The 21,295-nt window shown below is 40.2% G+C and overlaps 1 protein-coding gene across 6 annotated transcripts; it reads left to right on the forward strand.

Annotated features, from left to right (window-relative positions):
• Positions 1 to 17: 17 nt before the first annotated feature.
• Positions 18 to 20,195, forward strand: HAUS1 (HAUS augmin like complex subunit 1). 6 transcript variants are annotated; one of them, XM_045459205.1, is made up of 10 exons: positions 18 to 229; positions 4,589 to 4,763; positions 9,655 to 9,790; positions 11,620 to 11,754; positions 13,218 to 13,341; positions 13,742 to 13,807; positions 15,237 to 15,308; positions 15,548 to 15,595; positions 16,838 to 16,922; positions 20,078 to 20,195. In XM_045459205.1, exons 1-9 carry the CDS (start codon positions 131 to 133, stop codon positions 16,886 to 16,888), a joined length of 906 nt encoding a protein of 301 aa, XP_045315161.1. In that variant the 5' UTR covers positions 18 to 130; the 3' UTR covers positions 16,889 to 16,922; positions 20,078 to 20,195. The 6 variants fall into 6 exon arrangements, with proteins under 6 accessions (XP_045315161.1, XP_045315160.1, XP_045315162.1 ...); XM_045459204.1 differs by lacking the exon at positions 20,078 to 20,195 and adding an exon at positions 18,671 to 19,022; XM_045459206.1 differs by lacking the exon at positions 20,078 to 20,195 and adding an exon at positions 18,793 to 19,022.
• Positions 20,196 to 21,295: the final 1,100 nt, after the last annotated feature.

The raw sequence follows: 21,295 nt of genomic DNA on the forward strand, positions 1-21,295 counted from the left end.
TTTTTTTAAATATTATTTTTAGATTTAAACTTAAAAATGAGTGATTAGACCTTTGCCAGCTTCGGTCCAGGCATTCGTCACACATTTATTTTGGCCTACTGAGTCGACCTTATGGTTGCCCCTGGCGACCATGTGGGTAGCGGAACCTGCTATGATGCGGCGCTCAGGCCCGGTTCCGACAGGGAGACGGTATTGGCGTCACCCTGTACCTGGCGCGGCTGGTTTGAAGGTGACAGGAGGTTGAATGGTGGGGGGGGGGGGGGGGGGGGGGGGGGGGGTGAGGTCCGAGACTACAGCTATTAAAGCCTTGGTGCTGTAGCAACAGTAAACAATTATCACCCTGGGCTAGCCGAACTGGTGAATGCAAAGATCGCTGGCCCCACCCCCAGACCATCTTAAAATCGAAAATTTGGAGGCATCTTAATTTTTGACAGGCACCCACACCATTCTAGGTGATCCAGTACGCGCTCAAATTGGAAAATCGCAGTTCTTTTAGATTCTATCTAAATACTGTATATTAGAACAATTTTTTAATGGTAACAAACACAATTCAAGAAAAGTGGTTGCCAATTCTACTGAGAGTGGACCAGAATCAGAAGTCCCACCACAGACTGGACCAGAAGTCAAGGTTTCCTCTACCAGCAACTAGTTTCATGACAGCAGGGACTATGCTTTTAAATTTGGGATACAATGGAAATGAAGAAAAAAACTTTTCTATATCTACACATTAAGATCGGGGCAGGGGTGCCTGAGGGGCTCAGTGGGTTAAGCATCTGACTTTGGCTCAAGTGATGATCTCAGGTCATGATCTCATAGTTCGTGGGTTCTAGCCCAGTGTCAGGCTCCATGCTGACATCTGGGAGCCTGGAGCCTGCTTCAAATTTGTGTCTCCCTTTCTGCCCCTCCCCAGCTGGTGCTCTGTCTCTCTCTCAAAAATAAACACTAATTATTTATAAAACACTAGACACATATAGATGTATATATATAACATATATTACTATATTATATATTATATACATAATTTATAATATATATATAAATATGGGACAGAACTGGGGCTCCTGGGGTGCCCTGTCACTTAAGTGACTCAGTCGTTGAGTGTCTGACTTTGGCTCAGATCATGATCTCATGATTAATGGAATCCAGCTCTGTGCTGACAGTGAAGAGCCTGCTTGGGAGTCTCTCCTCTCACTCTGCTCTAGCTTATTTGGACTTTCTCTATTTCTCTCTTTTTCAAAACAAACATAAAAAAAAAAAGATTGGGGCAGAACTATCCCCACACATACACATACAGAATTTTTATTGAGATTTTTTGTGATATGTACAGAATTGGGGGGGTAAGATATGGGGTATTTTGTGATAGTAAAACTATTAATATTGCCTTCATTTGTAAGTGTTCTGAGAAGCATCTTTCAGCTTCATTTGCCAAATCCTGGTTTACACCTAAAACCTTAATTTGGGTAGGGCATGTGAATATCTGGGTTGAAAGGGTCATTTCCTAAAAGATGGCTTGTAAATGTACAGTCAGCAATCCCTTTCCCTAAAATTCTCTATTTTCAAGGTGAGCATCCTTCTCCTCATGGGTAATAGTAGGCTAACAGAAAAAAAAAATGGTTTGTAAAAACAACAAAGTTGGAGGGTTATTTTGTGAAATTTGTAGTGATGAAAGTGGACAAAGGGCATAAAGATAACTTTTTCCCATTCAGGGGCTGTACCATCTTACCAGATATTTGGTTACTGAGCAGAGATATATTTGAGTAAAACAAAAAGAATAAACAAGCCATACAATATAGTATTCACTAGTTAATAAAATTCCTTTGAAAAGAAAGGTTTCGTCATTTTAAACATGCACATGACTTAGAAGAAAGATATTTAGTGGTAAGACTACTCCACAATTTGGTCTTAAACCACATATATCAGGCAGTCGAGTACACGGTCTACCTTTCCTGGTGTAACAGTATATTACAGGAGGTTGCAGGCAACAGTGTGGTCTAACTAGCCTTCAAAGATAAACACTCAATCGGAACCAGAACATTATGGTCAGATTCTAGCTTCTACTACCTAATCTTGGTCAATTCATTTAATCTGTGTGTGTATGTGTGTGTGTGTGTGTGTTTTAACATGAAAATAGGTAAAATTTGTTCATCTATTTTTACCAGCTACTTGTAAAAATGAAACTAAAGGCATGCCTGAGTGGCTCAGTTGGCTAAGTGTCTAACTTTGGCTCAGGTCATGATCTCATGGTTCATGGGTTTGAGCCCTGCATTGGACTCTTTGCTGACAGCTCAGAGCCTGGAGCCTGCTTCAGAATCTGTGTCTACCTTTTTCTCTGCCCCTCCCCTGCTCACGCTCTATCTCTCTTGAACTTAAATGAACATTAAAAAAGAAAATTTAGGGGCGCCTGGGTGGCGCAGTCGGTTAAGCGCCCGACTTCAGCCAGGTCACGATCTCGCGGTCCGTGAGTTCGAGCCCCGCGTCGGGCTCTGGGCGATGGCTCAGAGCCTGGAGCCTGTTTCCAATTCTGTGTCTCCCTCTCTCTCTGCCCCTCCCCCGTTCATGCTCTCTCTCTGTCCCAAAAAAAATCAATAAACGTTGAAAAAAAAAAAATTTAAAAAAAAGAAAATTTAAAAAAAAGAATTAAACTGAAATAAAACACATAGAAAACTATATATTGCTGTGTAAATATAGAGAACCTCTCTTCCTGTTAACTACTGGATGGAGAATTTTAGGGAAGGCAAGAAATGAATGGAAGAATGGCTGAGCAGCAGCAACAGTGTCAGAAGTTGGCTCCTGTCAACTGTTTTATTTTTTTAATTTTTTTAAATGTTTTTATTTTTGAGACACAGAGAGAGACAGAGCATAGGCAGGGGAGGGGCAGAGAGAGAGGAAAATCCAAAGCAGGCTCCAGGCTCTGAGCAGGGCTTTAACACACGGACTGTGAGATCATGACCTGAGCCGAAGTCGGACACTTAACCGACTGAGTCACCCAGGAGCCCCGACTGTTTTATTTTTTAAAGCAAATTATGTTCCTTTTTAAAAAATGTTATTTTGAAAGAGGATGAGATTGCATGAGTGGGGGAGGGACAGAGACAGAGAGGGGAAGAAAGGGGGTTGGGGGAGACAGAGAATCCCAAGCAGGCTCCATACTCAGTGCAGAGCCCAAGGTGGGGGCTCATCCCACCACCCTGGGATTATGACCTGAGCTGAAATCAAGAGTCTGAAGCTCAACCGACTGAGCCACACAGGCGCCCCAGCTGGCAACTGTTTTAAAATAGCCTCCAGCACAGATAGCTCTTTGGGAGTGAAAACTAAGGGATAAGAATAAGATTGTTGCGGCTCATATTGCTCAGGTAAAAATAAAACATTTAACTTAATGCACTCCGTGTGGAAGAAACAAATATCAGTTATCGAAAAAACAAGTTGCAGGTTTGTTTGTTTGTTTTTTAAAGACAAATGATTCAAGTCGGAAATAAAAATATAAGAAAGAAATAACAGGCTGGTTCTAGACAGGTGTACACCTCACCCAGGAAATGATACCACGGAGAGCGGAGAGAGCGTAGAAGCAGCAAGTGAAGAGAGGGTCCGGTGCTGGAGTCTTCCACCAGCCTGGCCCAAGGACTCAGAGGCCCAGAGTCCTAGTAAAAAACCACAACTCCCAAAAACCCTTGGCCCAGAAGGGGCGGGACCAACGGTGTATGGGCGGGGCCTTCCGAGCGAGCTCGGCACTTCTCTCGTGAGGAGCTTCTCGAGAAGTTGAGGGAACGGCGGCTATGGAAGCACAGGAAGAGAAAGAGGCGCAGGTGATGGGGCGGGAGCCGGGCTTTGCGGCGTCCTGGAAACGGCGTCTTTGGCGACACACTCCTCGCCCGCGCATCTCCTGGGCGCAGCATTTTTACTTTTGTCCTCCCCTTGCTCCGCTGATCGGTCTTTAGTCCGCCTTGGCGATCTGGGAGCCCGACTCCGCTTAGACCCCCCCCCCCCCACCCCCCAGAAAGGGCGTTTCCCTTCCTTCCCCGGGCCTCTCCTTGCTGGGACTCGGGCTTGGACAGCGGTGGAAGAGCCCCCTGGTAGGAGATCCCTCTCAGCCGACTGGAGTGCGACTTCCAAATCCAAACCCACCTTACAGCCAAGCTTCCCCGTTCACCGCTGCTTCCTAGTAGGATTTTCACACCTGACCTGATTCCTCGGCCTGCATCCCAACTCTAGGTGCCTCCCAGAACAGCGGGGCTTTTGGTGTGTTGTTGGGGGCAACTCTTTTTTTTTTTTCAGACTTTTCACGTATAAGAAAGCTTGAACACCTTCATATTGAGCTTTAAAATTATCCGAGTGATGCACATTATTAGCGTATACAGCTTTGTAGCTTTAGGAAAATATGGATTGTTTTATGGTAATTTTTTTTTATTTGTGCTTGCTCACTTTTGTCTCCTGACGTCTAGTATCTATCTCCGTAAAGACAAATTATAATGTGAAATAAATAGAACATTTCTACAACACATTTTCTTTGCTTCTGATCACTTCTTTCGAATATTTGCTTCATGCTTTTACAATAAACAAGGTTTATAATCTTTGCCTTTCTTTTAATGGTTAGGTTGCTGCGTGGTTGAAAAAAATATTTGGAGATCACCCCATTCCGCAATATGAGGTGAATCCTCGGACCACGGAGATTTTACATCACCTTTCAGAACGCAACAGAGTCCGGGACAGGGATGTCTGCCTGGTAATAGAGGACTTGAAACAGAAAGCAAGCGAATATGAATCAGAAGGTGAGATTAGTAAGAGTTTTGAATGAGGTAATAACTCGAGATGACTACATTTTATATATAACGCTAAAGTATACAAGCTTTAATTTAAGGTAGACTGCTTGTTAGTTTTGCTTCTTTATTTTACCCAGATTTGCCTCCCATTCTGTTACAGCAACTTAATAAGCAATACATTTAATTATAATATAAATTCAATTGGTACTCTGATAGCACAACAGTAACCCTTAAAACATGAAGCTAAACGTAGCCTGACATACAAGATGCCTGTGGTTTTTCACTTACATATCTTTTTGATCTATTTCCCCGTCTCCATGATTTAGTTACAGTGAGCCATTGGGACATCTGAGGTGGCAGCCATGAACTATGAGACTTGCACAAGTCACACTATTAGTATGTATGCTACGCCTGTGTAGCTTGAAAGAGTGTATTTGGGAAACCTGTTGTTTTTATAATACTAACCACACATTAAAAAACAATTGATAAAAGTCTTCCTATGGGTCAGAATATACAAAAGAGGAAAGAATTGAGACTTGCAATTGCCCTGTATTTAACTAACTTACATGTGTGGCATGTGTTACATTCCATGTTTTGAGTGTAGTGCAATTTATATTGTAATTCTATGTGTGGGCTTTTTTCCTGCTTTCTTTTAAAAGTTAACATACGGGGCACCTGGGTGGCTCAGTCGGTTAGGTGGCCAACTTCAGCTCAGGTCATGATCTCACGGTCCGGAGTTCGAGCCCCGTGTCAGGCTCTGTGCTGACTGCTCAGAGCCTGGAGCCTGTTTCAGATTCTGTGTCTCCCTCTCTCTCTGACCCTCCCCCGTTCATGCTCTCTCTCTGTCTCAAAAATAAACGTTAAAAAAAAAATTAAAAAAAAAAAAAAGAAAGTTAACATACAGCAAAATTGACTTTTTGTTTTGGTGTACTGCTTTTAGAATATATATTACATTTCTATGACCCAGCAGTACTTTGTATGCATATTATGTTATACAATTGCTTTTTAAATCAGGAGAAAAAAATATGCATTTATACTCTTTATAATTCCCCAGCCACCTTTCCTGGTGTTCATTGTTGTTTTCGTGTGCATTTGAATTATTGTTTGGGGTCACTTGCTTTTAGCCTGCAGAACTTCCTTTAGTATTTCTTATAAGTCAAGACTGCTGGCAACCAATTCTCTCAGTTTTTGTCTATCTGGGAGTCTTTATTTGCATTCATTTTTGAAAGATAGTTTTGCTAGATGTAGGATTCTCTGTTGACAGATTTTCTTTTAGAACACTTTCCACTATGTTGTCCCATTGCTTTCTGGCCTCCACTGTTTCTGCCAAGAAGTCAACTGTTAATCTTATTGGGGTTTCCTTGTAAATAACAAGTCCTTTTTCTTTTGCTGTGAGAACAAGATTGTCTCAAGATTGTCTCCTTATCTTTTACTTCAACATTTTTACTTTGATATGTATGTTTGTGGAGCTCTCTGCATTTATCCTACTTGGATTTGTTGAGTTATTCCTTGAATGTGTAAATTATTGTTTTTCAATAAATATGGGAACTTTTCAGGCATTATTTCTTTGACTATTTTTTCTGCTTTTTCTCTTCTGTATGACCATTGTACATATGTTGGTGTGCCTAATGTTGTTCCTCATTTTTCTGAGGCTCTTTTATTTTTCACTTTAAAAAAAAATTTTATTTTAGAGAGAGAGAGCACACAAGCAGGATAGAAGGGGAAAGAGAGAGAGAGAGAGAGCTCCATTGTTCAGCAAGCCCGATGTGGGGCTCGATCCTACAACCCTGGGATCATGACTTGAGCTGAAATCAAGAGTTAGACACTAAACCAACTGAGCCACCCAAGTGCGCCCACTTTTTTCCTCTCTGTTCTTCAGCTTCCGTAATCCCTTATCACTTTATCTTAAAGTTCACTTATTATTTATTCTGCTACTTCAAATCTATTGTTTGTTTTCTCTAGTGAACTTTTCATTTTAGTTATTGTACTCTTCAACTCTAGAATTTCCATTTATAATTTCTATCTCTTTTTGATAGTCTCTATCTGATACAACATTGTCCTTATACCTTTTGTTACTTCTTTAATCATGGTTTCCTTTAGTACTGTGAACATATTTATTATGGCTGTTTTGAAGTCTTTTTCTGACAAATCCAATATCTGGTCATTCTGACAGGCAGTTTCTTTTGCTTACATTTTACTATGGGTCATGCTTTGTCGTTTTGCATGCCTGTATATTTTTTGTTGGAAACTGGACATTTTAGGTAATGTAGCAACTCTGAGTACTAGTCTCCCAACACCCCCAGCGCCCCAGAGCTTGTTTTCATTGTTGTTTTCTTATTTACTTAGTGACTGACTGCTTTTAATGAAGTCTATTTACCCCTGATGGTGTTAAGCCTCTGATGTTGCTCCTCAGGGAGGCACAGACTTAAGTATTCCCACAGTCACTCTGGGATGTCAGTGGTTTTAGGGACTGTCTTACTCTCTTTCATAGACTACATCCAGGTGTAAAATTCTGGTAATTGACAGCTGATTATTGTTTTCAGCAATGCTGCGGGACATAAATTGTTCTACAAGCTAATTCAATCAAATTCTGGCACCCTTAAAGGAGTAGTTTTACAGGGCAGTGTTTGATATTTGTTGTGACCCAAGGATGGCCCCTCCTAGATGTCTTATTTTCTGGTTCTCCCATGTAAGCTAACTAGCCCGCAGTTTGACTCTTCTCCCAAGTGCTTTTTACTATAACTTCCATTGTTTTCGAGAGTCTCCTTAGGCTTGGACTTCTCCAGGCTCTGTTGCAAATGAAATCAGTTCCTTTGGGAAGATACTGGGCATTATCTCTTCTATGGCTTGCTTCTTCCTCTGCACAAAATCTCTGAGCCAGCGATCTGGAGGTGAGGGTAGAGACAATAGCAAGCTTTTCTCCAAGTGACACCCCTAGTGTAGATGCTGAGTGCTGGGTGGACGGGGGAGTACAGCCGACTTAGGTCCTCTTGACTTGACTTTCCTGGTCTGAAATCACCACCTCATGAGCTGGTGCAAGGGCCCTCAGGGCCCTGGTATTCTCAGCATGGTAGATGCTCACCCACGATAGAGCCTGATACTAAGAACAGTGGCTGGGTGGAGGAGCCCACACCTCTCATCCACATTCATCTAGGACTTAGTCTCAGCAACAGAGAGCTGGTGGCAGGATGAGAAACACTGAAGTCCTATTCCTCCTGGAAAGAAAGCCCTCTGGCTGGGAGCTGGGGGCAGAGGGATCCCTGTTTTCTTGACTACAACAGTCTGGAGTGGAGTCTCTGCCTCCCTGAACTGGGAGAGGGAAGGAGAGAGTGGTTTTGGTTTACATATCACAAACTCACCTTCCTTACTGAATTGTCATAGATTTTCTTGAATAGATGTTTCTTCATTTGCTGTTTGTTCTTAGGACCATTTCCAGAGGCTTTAAATCATTGTGTTTTAGTTCTGGTTTTGTTTTTGTGTTTGTGTTTTTACATGGTTGGATTTGTTTGTTTGTTTGTTTGTTTACAATTTTCACCACTTTCACTGGACAGCAGGTATGCAGATCTCTTTGCACTGGTAGGCTGGAAGCCTTAACTCCTGGTCTATTGATTTTTTTTTTTTAATATTTTATTTTTAAGTAATTTCTACACCCAGCATGGGTCTCAGACTCACAACCCCAAGATCAAGAGTCACGTGCTCCATCAAGTAAGCCAGACAGGCACCCCTGGTCTCTTGATTTTTTGACAAGGGTAACAAGACAATTCAGTGGAGGAAAAAAATAGCCTTTTCAATGACCAGTGCTGGGCTAACTGGATATCCACATGTACAAGAATGAGGTTGGATCCTGCCTCATACCATATGTAAGAATTAACTCAAAATAAATGAAAAACCTAAATGTAAGAGCTAAACCTAAAACTCTGAAGACAACAGTGGTGTATATCTTTATGACCTTGAATTTGGCAATGGTTTTGTAGCTATGAGTCCCTAAACACAAACAACAAAAGAAAGAGTAGATAAATTGTACATCATCAAAATTAAAACTTTTGTTCTCAAAGGACACCATCAAATAAGTGAAGAAAACAACCTACAGAATGGGAGAAAACATTTGTAAATCATATCTGATAAGGGACCTGTATCTACAATATATAAAGAACTCTTACAACTCAATAATAAAAAGACATATTACCCAAGTAAAAATGGGAAAGGGATGTGAATATACATCTCTCCCAAGAAAATATAAAAATGACCATTAAGCCAGCATTATTAGCCATCAGGGAAATGCAAATGAAAACCACAATTCCTTTTCACACCTATAAGGAGGGCTATAATCAAAAATAAAAATATTCGGGTCTTGAGTAACCATTAAGTTCTGTGAATGACCACTATGCAAAAAAAAAAAAAAAAAAAAAAAGGACAAATAATAACAACTGTTGGTAAAACAAACAAAAAAAACCTTGTTGGTAAAGATATGGAGAAATTGAAATCCTCATACACTTCTAGTGGGAATGTAAAATCATACAGTCCCTTTGGAAAACAGTCTGGCAATTCCTCAAATGGTTAAAACATCGTTAGCATATGACCACCAGTTCCACTCCTAGGTATATACCCAAATATGAAATGAGAAAAGACAGAATGTAGATTAGTGGTTGCTAGGGCTTCATGGGTTGGGAAATTGGAATAGGATGACTAAGAAATGGTGGGGTTTCTTTTTGGGGCAATGAAAATGTTCTAAAATTGATTGTATTGATGGGTATACAACTCTGTGAATATACTAAAAGCTATTGAGTTGTATACTTTAGGTGAGTGGATTATATGGTATATGATAAGTTGTCATTAAAGCTGTTAAAAATTAAAGTAAAACAAACATCTTAGTCACCATAGAACTCTTATATCTTTTCAGCCAAGCACCTTCAAGACCTTCTCATGGAAAGTGTGAATTTTTCCCCTGCCAATCTGTCTGGCGCTGGTTCTAGGTACCTGAATGCTTTGGTTGACAGTGCAGTGGTCCTTGAAACAAAGGATTCCTCACTAGCTAGGTAATTCTTGTGACAGTTTTCATTTCTGTAATCATATGTACTGTAAGGTCTCAACTAAGGACTTTTTGTTTCACTGGGTAATTCTACATAGGAAATTAACAATAAATCCCAAAACACTGAATTTACTTAGTTCCTTCTTATCATTGCTAGTAAATGTATGTATTTAATTCAGATAAACCTGGCATTGTTTAAATTTTAGTGTTTTCTTCTTTCAGGATTAGGTTTGTGAAGGTTGCTTCTCACATTTGTTTGGAAAGAAATTAGGTGACACATTATTCCCCGTAAACAATAAGAAAAGCAGTAGCCTAAATTATCTTATTCAGGGGCGCCTGGGTGGCTCAGTTGGTTAAGCGGCCGACTTCGGCTCAGGTCATGATCTTGTGGTCCGTGAGTTCGAGCCCCACGTCGGGCTCTGTGCTGACGGCTCAGAGCTTGGAGCCTGTTTCAGATTCTGTGTCTCCCTCTCTCTGACCCTCCCCCGTTCATGCTCTGTCTCTCTCTGTCTCAAAAATAAATAAACGTTAAAAAAAAATCTAAATTATCTTATTAAGCATAGTGAATTTTGGTCATGTCCCTACCCTACTGGGTAGAGTAGATTACGGACCTTTATTCTTTGTGACAGGTATTCCACTTATGTAATGACGTTATTCTTTCTAGCAACCCTAAGAGGAAACTAAAGCTCAGGAGAGGTGTATTAAATAACTTCTCCAAGCTGGTAAATGGCAGATTTGGGATTCAAACCCAGCCTGATCCCAAAGTCCATGTGATTACCATTGGTGGCCATATCTCAGCTAGGACTACCACTATAACTTACAATCAGAGAACTGTATAGCTATTCTACTTAATTGCCCATATAAAACTTGGAATTTATATATATTCTCAGGAAGTAGTGTTTCAGGTATAAGAACATAAGAAACCTAAACTTGAATTCAGTCAATTCAGCAGACACCAAATACCAGTTATACGCTAGGCATATAGCTCTGCTCTGAGGAAGCAGAGATGAATAGGATAATAATTGGCAGCAAGGACAGTCTCTGCTCACAGTCAAATAGGGGAGATGGGTATGTAAAACTATGGCATAGAGTGACACCTTTAACAGTATAAGAATGTACAACCTGTTGATAAGTAATACAGAGAAAGGGGTAGTGAGTTCCAGAACCTGAGTGAATCTTATTTGAATTTTAAAAGACGAATTGAGGGGCGCCTGGGTGGCGCAGTCGGTTAAGCGTCCGACTTCAGCCAGGTCACGATCTCGCGGTCCGTGAGTTCGAGCCCCGCATCGGGCTCTGGGCTGATGGCTCAGAGCCTGGAGCCTGTTTCCGATTCTGTGTCTCCCTCTCTCTCTGCCCCTCCCCCGTTCATGCTCTGTCTCTTTCTGTCCCAAAAATAAATAAACGTTGAAAAAAAAAAAAAATTTTAAAAGACGAATTGAAATTTACCTGAAGAAGAGCTTTCCAGGAAATGGGAATAGCATATAAAAAAATACAGAGAGGAGCGCCTGCATGGCTCAGTCAGTTGAGCGTCTGACTTCAGCTCAGGTCATGATCTCACAGTTCATGAGCTTGAGCCCCATGTCAGGCTTTGTGCTGACAGCGTCAAGCAGGCTTTGGATTCTCTCTCTCTCTCTCTGTCTCTCTGCGCCCCTCCCCCACTCGCGTGTACGCACTCTCAAAAATGAATAAACGTTAAAATTTTTTTTAATTATTAAAAAAATTCATAGAGCATGATTACAGAAGAATCCACATTAAGACAAAATCATTGTTAGAAATGAGGAATAATTATCATTATTGTCCTTAATGTCCATTTATGTGACCAGATCCTTTTTTCAGTTTTCTCCCCGCAGTGAATGATTTGACGTCTGATCTTTTCCGTACCAAATCCAAAAATGAAGAAATCAAGCTTGAATTGGCGAAACTTGAAAAAAATCTAACTGCAACTTTAGTGTTGGAAAAATGTCTACGAGAGTAAGTGACTGAGTTGAAAGTGGTGATGATGTTTGTTATACAGGCAGTAACAGGACAGTGTCAGATTTAGTTTTGACAGTAGACGGGATTTAAAACAACGCATTAGAAACTGGAGTCCATACATGGTTTTCTAAGTAAAAAATGACTTGGGTGGAAGTAGGGATTGGGTACAGACTTTCACCTTTTACTTCATACTTTTTCTTACCATTTTTTCTCTTTTATAAATAGCCTGGGGTTTGGGGCGCCTGGGTGGCTCAGTCATTTAAGTGTCCATCTTCAGCTCAGGTCACAATCTCACGGTTTGTGAGTTCGAGCCCCACATTGGGCTCTGTGCTGACAGCTTGGAGCCTGGAGCCTGCTTCAGAGTCTGTGTTTCCCTCTCTCTCTCTGCCCCTCCCCTCTCACACTCTGTCTGTCTGTCTCTCTCTCAAAAATAAATAAGCATGAAAGAAAAAAATTAAAAATAATTAAATAGCCTGGGTTTTATAATTTTGAAAATGTATGTGAATTTTTCTTTTTAAATATTTTTTTTTCAACGTTTATTTATTTTTGGGACAGAGAGAGACAGAGCATGAACGGGGGAGGGGCAGAGAGAGAGGGAGACACAGAATCGGAAACAGGCTCCAGGCTCTGAGCCATCAGCCCAGAGCCTGACGCGGGGCTCGAACTCACGGACCGCGAGATCGTGACCTGGCTGAAGTCGGAGGCTTAACCGACTGCGCCACCCAGGCGCCCCGAATTTTTCTTTTTAACTTATAAACCATGGTGCAACCTAAAGTCACATTATATTTGGTTGCCCCAGAGATTAGATGCTATAGATCAGGAGTGTGGATATGCACAAGTAATTTGGTGGTGTGTAAATTTATTTAACAAATATTAAGTATGTATATGCAAGGCACTGTATCATGTCACATTTAGGAAAGAAGGCTTTGAGACTTCCATAATTCAAATTGCTTTAGGATATATTAAATCACTTTTTTAAATAGCAGGTTCACTTTCTCCAAGAATAATTGGCATAGATTAATCTTAAAATTACTTAGTATTCCATGAGAAAAATCCCAGGTGGCAACATGGAGTGGAGAATGACCTGGGAGAATACACCGTAGCTAGTCCGGGATATAAAATCTATGGTAGAAAGTAGCAAGTATGTTGTCTACTTTTGGCTAATCCAGAGTATTTTTTTAATAATAATTCCACTGAGGAGAAGAAAATGTTTTCAACTCTACTTTTTTTTTTCAATATATGAAGTTTATTGTCAAATTGGTTTCCATACAACACCCAGCGCTCATCCCAAAAGGTGCTCTCCTCAATACCCATCACCCACCCTCCCCTCCCTCCCACCCCCACCAACCCTCAGTTTGTTCTCAGTTTTTAAGAGTCTCTTATGCTTTGGCTGTCTTCCACTCTAACCTCTTTTTTTTTTTCCTTCCCCTCCCCCATGGGTTCAACTTTACTTTTTAAAGGGATCTAAAGAAGGCAGAGTTGCATCTGTCTATGGAAAGGGCCAAAGTTGACCATCGTCTTCAGAACATGGATTTCCTAAAAGCAAAGTCGGAGGAGTTCAGATTTGGAATCAAAGCTGCAGAGGTTTGTACAAAGGACTGAATATATTTAGTTCTTTTCAGACTTCTTGTCGGCCTTCACCCTCACATCTAGACATATTGCTTACTTTTTTACAGATAAGGGAACTACAGAGAAGATAGGTCACTTACCCAAGGTCACGTAGCTGCTTAGCAGTGGATCCAGATTCAAACACAGGCAGCCAGGCCCCAAAGCCCGGGGCCCCAACTCTTAGTGCTGAACCCACCTTGTCACAAATCTGTGACTGTTTGAAATGACCCACATGCAGCATAGAACTGCTTAGATGCATGTGGTCTTTCATCTATGATTTGTAGCTTCTCTTTACTGTGTTATATGATGAAAATATGTCACGATGGTCACTTTGAAAATACTTTTTTTCACTAAACTCCCTTTTTTGTAATCATAGGAGCAACTTTCCACCAGAGGCATGGATGCTTCTCTGTCTCACCAGTCCCTCGTAGCGCTCTCAGAGGTGAGCCTATTTTAACCCAATTTAGCTTTCTTTAGAATTTTAGCACACAATCTGCCTTTTCATTTGCTTCTTTTTAGAGAGCTTTATTCACTATTGACCTGTTTTTCTTTACCTCTGTACTTTATGTTCACTAGTATTTATACCTTTATTACGTGGTTAGCTGTATCTATCCTCACATTTGTTTGGTTTCCTTTATTTACTACTATATGCCAGAAACTTTTTGCTAGAGTCCGTTATATATTATTGATTTATTTATAAAATACATTTATTGAGGGATTATGTGTTAACCATGTAGGTCCTCTTCTTCTCTTTCCATGTACAGTAAAAATGCAGGCCCCAAAACTCATATAGGATGCAATTCTAGGTTTTTAGGTTGTGTAAGTGTTTCATGTATTTTGATAGGAAGAGGGAGAAAGAGGGGGCTTTGTTTTATTTTATTATTACTTATTTATTCTTTTTTTTTTTTTCAACGTTTATTTATTTTTGGGACAGAGAGAGACAGAGCATGAACGGGGGAGGGGCAGAGAGAGAGGGAGACACAGAATCGGAAACAGGCTCCAGGCTCTGAGCCATCAGCCCAGAGCCTGACGCGGGGCTCGAACTCCCGGACCGGGAGATCGTGACCTGGCTGAAGTCGGACGCTTAACCGACTGCGCCACCCAGGCGCCCCTATTACTTATTTATTCTTAAGATTTTTTTTATACTTTGATTTGGGAATCTAAAGTTGACAATTCATAAGTATGTATTTGAGATTCTAATTGTTCCCTTACATTCTGATTCCTCTTGATCCCATTATTCTGTCTTCCTAGACAGCATATTTAGATCCTAGTCTTTTTTTTTTAAGATTTTATTTATTTTTCATTTCTTTTTAATTTTTAAAATACTTATTTTGAGAGAGAGAGAGCAAGAGAGCAGGGGAGGGGCAGAGAAAGAAAGAGAGAAAGAATCCCAAGCAGGCTCCATGCTGTCAGCACAGAGCCTGACATGGGCCTTGAACTCAGGAACCGTGAGATCATAATCTGAGCCAAAATCAAGAGTCAGGCGCTTAACCAACTAAGCCACCCAGGTGCCCCTTTAAACATTTTAAGTCATCTCTACACCCATTGTAGGTTTCGAACTTAAACCCCGAGATCAATAGTTGCATGCTTTACCAACAGAGCCAGCAGGTGCTCCATTTAGATCTAATTCTTAATAAATGGGTGTATAACTTTTCTATTTTAAGCATCTAATAAGGATTGTTTCCATTGGAAGTGAGTTTGTTATTGCTATATCTTTGAACCTCATTTAACACATTGATACAATTTGATATATTATTTAAAATATCTTAATGTTAACATTTATTATGTTTTATTTCAGAAATGAGCAATATTTAGTTGCGTTATGAATATCTCTATCACTCTGTGACTCTTGGATTTTTTTCCACCCCCAGAAATTGGCAGAACTAAAACGACAGACAATACCTTTGAAGAAAAAATTGGAGTCCTATTTAGATTTAATGCCGGTAATTATTTTTATGAATTAAAAAAAGTCGTCGCCAACTTTCCCCGGGGGTACTAACTGATCATGAAAATACTGGGTTCATGTTTAAGGCTTTCAAGTCTCCGCTGAGTTTCAGTGTTGTGTGTGCACTGGATACACTCTGTAAGGTGTTTTGCCTTTTGAAAAAGATTGTTGCACTTTTTCTCCTTGAGTCCTAGTTGAAGCAACATAATCTTTCCTTGTTTTATTTTTCTTTAAAAGAATCCGTCGCTTGCTGAAGTGAAAATTGAAGAAGCAAAGCGGGAACTAGTAAGTAGTTCCAGTTTTTTTCCTTCCTATTTTTTAAAAATAAGTGAAAAAACACTGATATGGCTACAGCTCCCTCCACCCTTCTTTCCTTCCTATTCCAAGGTAAACCACGGTCTCAAAGCTGTTGTGTGTCATTACCATGTGTTTTTTAATACTTTTTTGGATATGTGTATGTGTTTCTTTGCATAAAAAATATATAATGACCTTTTATGTCTTTTACATTTTCGCATAGATTTTCCTAATTGGAAAAGGGGGGTTGCAAGACAGAATATTCCTTTTTTTTTTTTTTAATTTATTTGTTTATTTTGAGAGAGAGAGACAGAGCAAGCAGGGGAGGGGCAGAAAGAGGGAGAGAGAGAATCCCAAGCAGGCTCTGTGCTAACGGCGACCCAGGGCTCGATCTCACAAACCGTGAGTTTGTGACCCAAGCTTAAATCAAGACTCGGATGTTTAACCAGTTAAGCCACCCAGGTGTCCCAAGACAGAATATTCTAAGCAAATGAATTAACAAAGGTGTATGAGCTAGAAAACGGAGGACTTTTCCAAGCTTTGACAAGTGATGCGGCCCAGCTGTTTAGGGGTATGCAGTGGACAATAGGACTAAAGAAGGTCAATTGGTTTATGATATAAAGGACCTTAAATATAAAGGGAGTTGAACTTGGAGGCTGTATGGGACCACTGAACATTGCTGTGTGTTTCTTAACTTTCTAAGCTAGAGAGAAATGAAATGTGATCAGAGCTATGCTTTTTGATTAGGCCAGTTTTTAGGAAGATTATTCTGGAATCAGTATATAGGGTGGATTAGAAGAAGGAGAAAGAAAACTGCAGAAACGGTTGGTGTATTTAGACCAGGTGAGAAGTAATGAGAAAGTGTCAACGAGACAAGAAAAGAGGTGACGTGAGAGATGTTGAGGAAATGCATTGGTCAAGCAGCAGAGGTCAGAAAAATGTGTTCGTGTGTCTTTATACTGATACACTGATTCATCTCTCTAGAGGGTTTTTCCCCCTTGAGATGTTAACTAGAATCAGGGGTCAGAAAACTTTTAGGGTGTGGGAATGAGGGGGGCGAGGTAAAAGCAAGGAATGTCTAAACACATATTTAATATTTATAATGGTATTTTTAAAAATTTCTGTTTTAATGTTTTTCTTTTTTGCTTCCCTTATTTTAAATAACACTAGAAGTTAGAGGACCTGTTTTATGTCCTTATTTATAGAATTTATGGTGGTTCTTTCTTCCTTTAGGATACCATTGAAGCTGAGCTTACAAAGAAAGTAGATATGATGGAACTGTGACCAGAGTCCAGTAAGCTTCATCGTCCCTAACAAAGTAAATTGAATAGGACTTGAAAGAATTGTTTCCTCTCCTATGCCTTAATAATTTAACACCTGTATAATAATGTCACTGTTGATGGAACAGTGGTTTCTGGTTGTGTATTGCATTTCTGTGCCCAAATACACAGTTTTCATATTACAAACTGTTGTGGGTTTTCTATGTTGCTGACAGTTAAGTGTCCCTCGGTGGGTCTCTTTGGTGAACATTATGACAGTTGTCATGCAGTCACTTGTGAGGCCAACTAAGTGAAGAGTTCTGTAACTCAACTTACGTTTCTCCCCAGCCCTCCCTCTAGGGTTTTGCTGCCTTCCTTCTGATCAATCACCTGCCTACCTCCAGATGTTAATATATGCAGGAATTTAGTTGAAAGAGATGACCTTTTAAATCAGTAGTAAAGAGACAGATAATTCAACCCATGGTGCTTTATCCTTATTTCATGCCTTATGTCAGGATAATCCCAAGGATCAAAGATTTAAATGTTAAAAAAAAAAAAAAAAAAAAAAAAAAGACAGTAAGAGAAATCAGGGAAAAGCTTTAATGTTTTGACTTTTAAATAATCATAGAGTCAATAACAGAGGACCCAAGTCCAGGAGCCATAAATGAAATGATAGAATTATTTGAAAATTTGGATTAAAAAATTCCTACATGGCAAGATCTTTTATAAGTAAAATCAAAGGCCGTTACAAACGTGGTATAGGGAAAAAGAAGGAGAAAGTTTTCATTTTTCCCTTTTTGTACTTTGAAAAATTTTGTACCATGTGATTAAGAAGCAACAAGTTTAATTAAATTTATTTTATTTATTTTTAAAGTATGATCCTCTGTCATGGCTTTTTTTTTCTTTTAATATTTATTCATTTTTTGAGAGAAAAAAAGAGAGCGCAAGTAGGGGAGCGGCAGAGAGGGAGGGAGTCACAGAATCCAAAGCAGGCTCCAGGCTCTGAGCTGTCAGCACAGAGCCCGATGCGGGGCTTGAACCCACAGACTGAGAGATCATGACCTGAGCTGAAGTCAACCACTCAACCAACTGAGCCACCCAGGCACCCCAGCAACCAGTTTAATTTTTAAAAAAGAGGAAAATGAAACAATGAGGGGTTTTGTTTTTGCAATCAGTTCTTTTTTTAAAGTTTATTAATTTGTGAGAGACAGAGACACAGCATGAGTGGGGGAGGGTTAGAGAGAGAGGGAGACATAAAATCTGAAACAAGTTCCCTGGTCTGAGCTGTCAGCACAGAGCCCGATGCAGGGCTCAAACTCACAAGGGGTGAGATCATGACCTGAACTGAAGTCAGACGCTTAACCAAATGAGCCACCCAGCCACCTGCAATCAGTTTTTTTAAAGGTTACCTAAATGACCTTAAAAATTTCCCACTCCTTTCCCACAAATATGTGGAAATATAATATACAAAAGACATTTGTATTTCCTTTTTTGAAAACTGTCCATATCATTTAGCCATGTAGGTATAGTGATTTTGTCTTTATCTTAATTTATAAGGGCCCCTTGTATATTAGCTAAATTAATCTTTTGTGATTTGCACTGTAAATATTTTTCCCAAGTTTGTCATTTTTCTTTTGACTTAATTCCAGTGTTTTTGGTAAGGCAGCTTGAATTGATTGTGGAAATGACCACAGTAATTCTTCTGTCCCTGGGCACTCACCCGTTGTGTGGTGACTTTGCTACTTCTCCCGTCCAGAGATGAAGTCTGTATCTCTACCTCTTGGCTTGGCCTTGTGATTTGTTTTAGACAATGAGACAATGGCGAATGTAACAGAAGCAGAGGATTAAAAGCTGTGTGTTGGAGCTTGCCCTCTCTTATGGCTCTGGAATTCTGAAACCACTACGTAAAGCAGCTTGAACTGTTGGCAGATGAGAAACTACATGGAGCAGAAACAAGTGATTCCAGCCGAGCCTTGCCCCCACCCAAGACAAGCAGGCTGCCAACTGCCAGCCATATGAATGAGGCCTTCTTAGACTGTCCAGCCCCCGTCAAGCCACCAGCAGGCAGCAGAGATCAACCAACCTGGCCTGGACCAGAAGCCCACAAAGTCAACCTATAGTATCATGAGAAATAATAAATGATTGTTATTTGAAGCTTATTTTGAGTTTTGGGCTGATTGTTAGCTGCGGTAGCTAATTGGTAAAAGTAGCTTGTGAATTAATGTTCAAAGTAAAAGGAGAGCAAAAATATACACTGTAAGAATCAAAGAAACTTAGGACCAGCATAATTTTATAAAAACAGTAATTGTATTATTATTTTTATTTTAGTGTGTTAATGTTTATTTTTGAGAGAGAGAGCACGAGCGGGGGAGGGACAGAGAGAGAGGGAGACACAGCATCCAAAGCAGGCTCTGAGCTGTCAGCACAGAGCCCAATGCGGGGCTTAAACTCACAAACTGGGAGATCATGACCTGAGCCGAAGTCGGATGCTTAACTGACTGAGCCACCCAGGTGCCCCTAATTTTTTTGTTAATGTTTATTTATTTTTGAGAGAGAAAGACAGAGTGTGAGCAGGAGAGGGACAGAAAGAGAGGGAGACACACAATCTGAAGCAGGCTCCAGGCTCTGAGCTGTTAGCACAGAGCCCAGCTGTGGGGCTCAAACTCATGAACTGTGAGATCATGACCTGAGCTGAAGAACAGGCAGAAAGAAATTAGCAAGGATACAGAGTATTTAAACAACACAATTTACAAACTTGATCCAATGGACATACAAAGAATCCTATACCTACCTGCCACGGGATACATGTTCTTTTTAGGTGTATCCAGAACATTTCAACAGTTGTCCAGGGGCTCCTGTCTGGCTTAGTTGGTAGAGCATGTGACTCCTGATCTCAGGGTCATGAGTTCAAGCTTGGAGATTGGGCATGGAGCTTACCTTAAAAAAAAAAAAAAAAAAAAAAAAAATTGTCCCAAGAGTGGGCAGTAAAGGAAATCTCAACCACTACAAAAGCACAGAAACCCCATGCAGCATGTTCTCTCATCACAATGCAATTAGATAAAAAAAATAACCAAAAAGTTCTATGTTTGGAATTTAAGAAAAACATTCTAAATAACCTATGCATCAAATAATAATATGAATTAGAAAATATTTTGAACCAAACAGTAATTAAAACTCTGAAGGTCAAAACCGTGGATTTCTGCTTTTGGCCCAGGTGGAGAAGAGTGATCAGACTGACTGCCTTGATTTACACAGAAAAACAAACAAAAATTAAGAAACAATAGTCTTCAGATACTGAATAACAAAGAAGCACAGGACATTCATTGATAAGACAAGAGAAAAAAATTAGGTGAGTCCTATGATTGCCCCAGCTTACTACATGGAAATAGCTAAAACTGGCTAACTTTTGTGTTTCGGGGCTCCTGGGTGGCTCAGTCGATTGAATGTCCGATTTTTGATTTTGGTTCAGGTCATGATCCCAGGGTCAAGGGATCAAGCCCCATGTCAGGCTCCAGGCTGAGTCTAGAGCCTGCTTAAGATTTTCTCTTTCCCTGGTGGGGTGGGGGGTGGGAAACAGGTGATGGGCATTGAGGAGGGTGCTTGTTGGGATAAGCACTGGGTGTTGTTTATAAGTGACGAATCATGGGAATCTACCCCCCAAAACCAAGAGCACACTGTATACACTGTATGTTAGCCAACTTGACAATAAATTGTATTTAGAAGAAAAAAAAAATAAACAGGTGATTCTGAAAAGAAAAAAAAGTTGCATATATAATTACAATTTTGTGAAAACATCTGTGGCTTACCTTTTTATCAAGACTACAGAATGTAATAAACTCTCAGTGTATTTTGTATAAGAACTTATGTTACAAGAAGATGATGAAGAAAAAAAAAAGATGATGAGGGTCTAAAAAAAATAGATTCCCTCTTTCCCTCTGCCTCTGCCTCTCTCTGCCACTAATGCTCTCTCTCCCCCTCTCTATCTAAAATAAAATAATAAATTAAAAATATTGGATCTTCAAAAAAAAATTTTGCCTTTCAAAAGATACCATTAAGAAAGTAAATATGGGTGTTTGGCTGGCTCGGTGGGTGGAGCATGCGACTCTTGATATCAGGGTTGTAAGTTTCAGCCCATGTTGGGTGTAGAGATTACTTAAATTTTTTTTTTTAAGTGACTAGACAATCTGCAGACTGGGGGGAAATAAATACTTGCACATCCCATATCTGATAAGGTACTTGTATCCAGAATCTGTAAAAACTTACAACTCAATAATAAAAGGCGGGATGCCTGGGTGACTTGGTCGGTTGGGCATCTGACTCTTGACTTCAGCTCAGGTCATGATCTCACAGTTCGTGGGATAGAGCCCCTCGTTGGGCTCTGCCCTGACAATGCAGAGCCTAGTTGAGATTTTCTCTCTCTCCCTCACTCTCC

Source organism: Leopardus geoffroyi, chromosome D3 (assembly GCF_018350155.1).
Source record: "Leopardus geoffroyi isolate Oge1 chromosome D3, O.geoffroyi_Oge1_pat1.0, whole genome shotgun sequence".
Lineage (NCBI taxonomy): Eukaryota > Metazoa > Chordata > Mammalia > Carnivora > Felidae > Leopardus > Leopardus geoffroyi.